This window comes from Chelonus insularis, unplaced genomic scaffold, assembly GCF_013357705.1.
Source record: "Chelonus insularis isolate UGA/USDA-ARS -01 unplaced genomic scaffold, ASM1335770v1 contig_117_pilon, whole genome shotgun sequence".
Lineage (NCBI taxonomy): Eukaryota > Metazoa > Arthropoda > Insecta > Hymenoptera > Braconidae > Chelonus > Chelonus insularis.
The window spans coordinates 189795-196226 of record NW_023276358.1 but is presented as its reverse complement, the minus strand read 5'-3'; the positions used below and the strand labels follow the sequence as shown (position 1 = coordinate 196226).

The window sequence follows — 6432 nt, the reverse complement described above, 5'->3', positions numbered from 1 at the left end:
ATTACTTTCATTCAAGATATTATCATTTTTTCCTTTGAATTCTTATATATAAATTTTAAATGAATAATGCTGATAATTTTTATGAAAACATTTATTAAACATATTCATTTATATGTATACACTATCTATTTTACTTTTTATCTATTTAGAATTTTATTATAATTTTGCAAAAAACTTTATATTGATTACATTTATACGTTAATTATTGTAACTAAACTAACTTGACATATGTTTTTTTGTATTCATTTCTTTTTCCATACACTTTCGAATTCTTTCAAATATTCTGAACACATGAGAATATTTCAAAATAAATTCACGTCAGATGATTACTTTTCACGTCAGATAAAATTTCAATGTTCATTTTGAGCAGAATAAAATTAATTATTTAATTTTATTATTATAATCTAATTACAGTAGTTCATAATAATATTTTCATATATTATTTATAAATTAGATTATCTCTTTTTTAAATTAGTTTATGATAAAAAATTTTTTTACATATTTTAAATAGATTATAAGATTTTTTTTTATCAAAGCATATTGCAATTTAAAAATGAATAATCATCATTTAATTTTTATTTCATTGCTTTGTAGAAAAATCTCTTCAATCTACATGTATTAATGATACTTTGATTGCCATTAATAATTTATCATTATTATTCATAGTAATTATGGTAATAGTAAGAATAGTAGGAATAGTTGTCGTAGTAATAATAATTGTATTATTGTAGATTATATTATACTTTGTTTATAATCACGAGAATCATTCTTCTCGAAGAACATGAAGACATTTCTTAAGCAGATCAGCATGCGTCTAGAAAAAAAATATTTTATATTATAATATTGATTCTTCTCTTAAAAAAATTTTATAAATAACTTTTTCAATTAATGACAATATATTTATTACCTTCGCATGTTTAATTTCTAATTCTGTTAAATCTATTAAATTTTTTCGGAATGCTCCTATACGCCGAGTTGTGAAATCCATTAGCTCTGAATCAATAATGAAATAAATAATTATTGATTACCAGGTAAATTTAGTATTATATTAAATTATAAAACGGTCTTTTAAAGGAATAATGTTTAGTGAACGCTAAACTGTCAATATAAAAAAAAATTAAAACGAAACCTTATTAATATTGTTTAATTTTACTTGAATTTCGTGATTAACTTTAAGCATTCTTTCTTATTGAATCATCAAGTTGTTTTAAAAGTTGTATTAACTCAACTTTTCTTCACTAAACTTTTCCTTTAATATTTTTTTCATAAAACTTATTGAATGTTTTAAATAATACTGACCTTCTTTTCCTTTATCAGACATTTGTTCAAACTTTTCACAAGCTGCTGTTTGAGTTTTTTCAGCCTAGATTAAAACACAAGTTGTTTCCATGTTTTTTATTTAATGACAAACAAAATTACTAAATAAATTTAAAAAACTTAAGAAAATTAATTAACCAATGCAAATGATGTGAAATTTTCATCGCTACAAATGGAGCATGCAATTTTTAAAAAGTTTTAAATCATACCAATCTATACTATTTTAATTAATGATGAAAAACAACCATGTTACTTAAATATTGATTTTTTAGAGTAATTAATTTGCATCATAATAAAAAGTATTATAGAAAAAACACACACCTCTGCAACCTCCAGTGCCTGAACGAGCCGGAAAAATTAAATAATTAATCAAGATGAAACGATGAGTCCATCAACTTACAAAATTATCATTATTATTATTTATATTATTTTTTATGATGTGCATATTCTCTTACTTTCCTGTATATTGTCTAATTGCGTGTTGCAATTTTATATGATAGTGTAATAGTGTCAACGTAACAAATACAGTGTGAGAAACCACATGCAAGCCCAATTTGGAGAATTATATATACAGTTTTGGAGTTGAGAATTTTCAACATCTATTATAGAGTACTTGAAAAAATGTTAAAGCATTTCTTACCGCATGAACGTCCTTATTTCGAGCACGAGCTTTTTCGAGTGCACGATTAGCAGCTTCATAAGCATGTAATGCTTTTAATCTTCTAAATAGTAGCCTTTTTGCTGCTGCAGTATCTCTCATATAATATCTCAATGTATCGGAAAGTTTTAAATCCTCATCAGAAGCAACTCTACCTTCGACTTTCTACAAAATAAAATTATTTCAATGTTCAATAATTCACACAAAAAAATATTACTCCAAAAGAAATAAATAAATAAAACTTACCCGGATTTTTTCAAATGTTTCCGAAATCTTAGTCAGAAATCTTTCTAGTTTTCCAGAGTCAGTTGTAGCTAATTGTAGAAGATTAGCAGAGATTCGAATATAGGAATCAGAAACATCTTTATGTTTCATTGTCTGACGATCAGCTCGAGAAGTAGCTTCTTTGAGATTAGTGTGATATTGCTGAAGAAATGTCATTTCTTGATCAAAGAAATCATTAACATCTTTTACAGTGGCTGATAAATAATATTCATCAGTAGTTTTTGAAAATGATTTAACTAGTCCCCCAAACATTTCCATTTTATTCTTCCCTCGAACACACAAGTCTTGATCATATTCAAGAAATACTCGTAAGTTGTGATCATTTCGGAAGACAGGGTGATGAGCTAATCGAGTTAGAAACATTTCGTGCATTGCAACAGTTTTTTTGAAAGTTGCTAAATATTCACTGGAAAATATTACATTTTATCATAATATTGTTCAATTTAATCTGTAAAATATTACTGATTATTTTTAGTTAGTACTTACGCCTCCAATTCTTGTTTCATTTTAGCAAACTCTTCTCGAGTCATAGTACCTTCACCTTCACCAAGTTTCTGTAATTTCTCACGGGATGCATCAAAATCTGGTCTTGGAGGACATGGTGGAATCTATAAATATTATTAAATTATTACATTGTATTTTGCTGGAAAAATACTCGCTGTTAATTATACTTACAATATAACCTGCATATTCTTCTTCTTCCTCGAATCTATCATGTAACCATACAAATTCCTCATGTTGTCTAACAACAAGAAACTCTGGTTTTTGAAACTTGGGTAATGTTGTTTTTGTATGCACTGTAAATTTAACTTTGTCTTTTTCACTCAATGCATCTGATATATCTACTTGTAATGATTTATCTGACAGATCAACGTTGTCAGATTGGATAACCTAGAAAAATATTATGAAAATTGACGTCACTAAATCAAAAAAAAATATCCATACTTTTTTGAATATTCATAAAACAAACTATAAATAACTAAAAATAAATTAAAAGTTTTATTATAAATTTATTGAAATAAAAAAATCAATTTTTATTCAATTTAAAAATATTTAACTCACTTTAGGTGGCGGTGTATTATTTATAAGATCAGAATTATCACAAATTTCGTCTTGTAACATTTTTATTCAAAAAAATTACAAGTAATATTGAAAGTTGTGAATGATAAGTAACTTTATTTAATAATGAATTCGTCGATGAATAATAGCACGACTGGATTGTAAGCGATAACAGGTCCCACCTACCATTATGGCGTCTCCAACAATGTGATGTTTGAGACTATAGATAAAGAAAATGTAGTAGCAGCCGCAGCGCCTCTACCGGCAAACTCTAGCACCCGTAGGCCAGAAAAATTAATGCCCAGTCGATTATCAAGAGGGCCAAGATAATCGGCAAAAAAGTTACAGTCAACAGATAAAAAAGGTACCTTGAATAAGTGAATCATGGTTTCATAAAAAAAAAATACTGTATCGGATACAAAATATTTTACTTCTTAGAAGACTGTAAGCAGTAGTTTAAGTAATGAGTATACTGATTTAAAATATACAAAGTACTTATAATTAAATAATCTCTGTACTTTGCACCAATATGTACATATAATGATTGGATTGGATGTGTCAATTAATTATGAGCAAATGATGAGATATGGTTAGAATACACTTCACTCTAGACTTTGTTTTGAAACATCCACGTAAAAGCCCCTGCTGTCTATTATTTGACAATGAAGTTGCGCAAACTTCAAAATAATTTCTCTTTTTATTATTTCCAGTTCAAAGCATGAATTGAGAAGAATAAATTCGATTTTTTCGAAATTCAAAATGATTTATCTATTTTTGATAGTCTAAATTGAGTAATGTTATTATTTGCAAATGCATTCTGACGAAACCATCAGGGTGCATAAAAAAATGAATCTTAATTCATTATGGGAAAATTTAAATTGCAGTTGTCAGGTATAGTTTGATGTAATAAAATTATTCAAGGTCAATCATTTTTGTACTAGAAATAATGATTTAGTAGAATAAAATTGATCTAATTATTTCAATATATTTTGCACTACTGTTTTATTTCAGAACTTCTATAGGAGGATAAATAATGAAAAAGTACCAAGTATTCTGCGAAATTCATCTCAATCATTCTTACTACCATTGGTACTGAGGAAAATAAGTCATGAATGGATGAAAACGACTTATCAGCATGACTTTGGTCAATTACGTAAGATTATCATCAAATTAGTTTTTAATATCTGTAGCAATCTAAGCAGCGGAAAAATGTTTTAAATTTTTAAAAAATTTTGAATCTTCACTCTTGTAGAAGGATTTTGAAACATTTAAAATATTAATCAGTTAAAAAATAAGAATAATCATTCCACTAATAGAGCTGATTTTTTAGGATCATACGATTTTTTTTTAAATGGCAAGAGATCTCAGCGAGGTTAAGATATAGTTATATTTTATACAGATTTCTTGCTATATTATTATGAACTTGTGTTGTGTTGCATGAAAATTAAACAACACATAAAAATTGTTCGTTGACTACAAAAAAATCTATGGTGAAGCTGACAGTTCTTCATCATTAATCAACATTAGATAGTGCAAGAAAGTTCACGGTTATAAATAATAAGCATATACTCAATTATTTTGAATAAATATTTCAGCTCGTAAAAAAATTGATTTTTTAATCATATCAAATTTCTTTGAATAAAGTGAATAAATCCAATAACATTGATAATAAGGCTAAAGAAAATTGTTTAAATTTTAAATTTAATGGAAATTAAAAAATTTTTTCTAACTTCTTACAGATAAACACCCTTCAATAATTTATGGTAATTCAATCATGGTAAATGATAGCTCCAAAAAATCATCTACTTTAACAAGGAAGTTAGATGATGATGTTGAATGTCGTCCTCCACCTAAATTACCTTATCTTTATGGTCATAATATTCCGGGTAGAAAAAGACAAAAATCATTACTACCTGAAATGAACAACAATGAAAATCGGCATAATATTAATATCATTCATGTTGATAATCGCAAGAAAGTATATTTACTCAAGGATCGTAGAATGACAAATCCAACCACGAAAACAAAGACGAAAATTCACAACGATAATTCTTCATTCACTGATGAAAACCATAGCAATAACAGATCCAGTAATATTAATACTCGTGAAAGTAGAACAAAGGAATCGACAAATACCATCACAGATGGTGCAAATAATGGCTTATATCCTGATAGTATTGAAAAATTAAATATTAATCGCAGACTTATCAATACCAATTCGTCAACTGATAAAAAAACAGGTGATATAATAGAAAAATTCTCCGTGTCTCCATGGACGAGTGAATATCAAGATACTATTGGTGGAACAGCTGAAAAAATTCTTAAAATTCAATTACATTCACATAAAAGGCACAAGATGATTAATAATCATAAAGCTACATAAATTTACATTAGCTTTATACACATTATTGACACTCAGATTTCTTTAATTACAATTATTATTTATAACATGGTAATTAACTACTTTTTGAAATGTATATAAACTCATTCAGGTAAACACCAATATTCATGTAAATATTTCAAGATCCATCAATTTTGTTTCTGATGAATTAACAATCATATATAAAAATTATCCAAGTCAAAATATTGGTCCTACTTTTATTCTTGTATTTAGCTCTGTGCATCATATTTATACTTGTTAAATTCTCTTTTCATTCTACTTTCATTGAGTAACCTTTATAAACGATATCCGATAATTTTTCTGTGTTATAGATCTGCTTCAGACCTTGATGTTATAACAGAGGATTTTACGGTAGCACGAATATTGATATAGCAATTTTACCTGCTACATTGTATATTTGAATGTTCATCAATAAAATTATTAGTAAGATCATTCGTAAGAACATGACTTCTGCAGTATTTGATGGAAAATGATCAATTAGATATAGAAGGGTACCTTATGACCTAAAGTATTCAAGAAAATTTTCAATTAATCTATTATCCTAGTGTATTGGAGGACGGAGCACGAGACAAAGTAAGTGTAAAAGTAAAAAAGAGGTAAACTTAGCATGTGTGCTAACTGCTAGTTTTAGCACTTGATTAACTATGTAAATGGACAACAGGATATCATGATATTTTTTCAACAGATTACGATTGTAATTTCACTCGAAGTT

General features: G+C 26.9%; 2 protein-coding genes across 4 annotated transcripts; one reads left to right on the top strand and one right to left on the bottom strand.

Annotated features, from left to right (window-relative positions):
• Positions 1-483: 483 nt before the first annotated feature.
• On the bottom strand, positions 484-3511 carry Snx6 (sorting nexin 6). 2 transcript variants are annotated; one of them, XM_035079593.1, is made up of 9 exons: positions 3323-3511; positions 2936-3151; positions 2747-2868; positions 2222-2666; positions 1958-2140; positions 1639-1656; positions 1300-1363; positions 908-993; positions 484-814 (listed from the first exon to the last, which is right to left on the bottom strand). In XM_035079593.1, exons 1-9 carry the CDS (start codon positions 3380-3382, stop codon positions 764-766), a joined length of 1245 nt encoding a protein of 414 aa, XP_034935484.1. In that variant the 5' UTR covers positions 3383-3511; the 3' UTR covers positions 484-763. The 2 variants fall into 2 exon arrangements, with proteins under 2 accessions (XP_034935484.1, XP_034935495.1); XM_035079604.1 differs by lacking the exon at positions 1639-1656 and having other exon boundaries at positions 489-814.
• Positions 3512-4066: 555 nt separating this feature from the next.
• LOC118064903 (uncharacterized) lies at positions 4067-6062 on the top strand. 2 transcript variants are annotated; one of them, XR_004690115.1, is made up of 4 exons: positions 4067-4210; positions 4331-4472; positions 5059-5771; positions 6032-6062. XR_004690115.1 is itself a non-coding variant. In XM_035079832.1 (3 exons), exons 1-3 carry the CDS (start codon positions 4130-4132, stop codon positions 5700-5702), a joined length of 867 nt encoding a protein of 288 aa, XP_034935723.1. In that variant the 5' UTR covers positions 4067-4129; the 3' UTR covers positions 5703-5797. The 2 variants fall into 2 exon arrangements, 1 of the variants encoding a protein (XP_034935723.1); XM_035079832.1 differs by lacking the exon at positions 6032-6062 and having other exon boundaries at positions 5059-5797.
• The last annotated feature ends 370 nt before the right edge of the window (positions 6063-6432 follow it).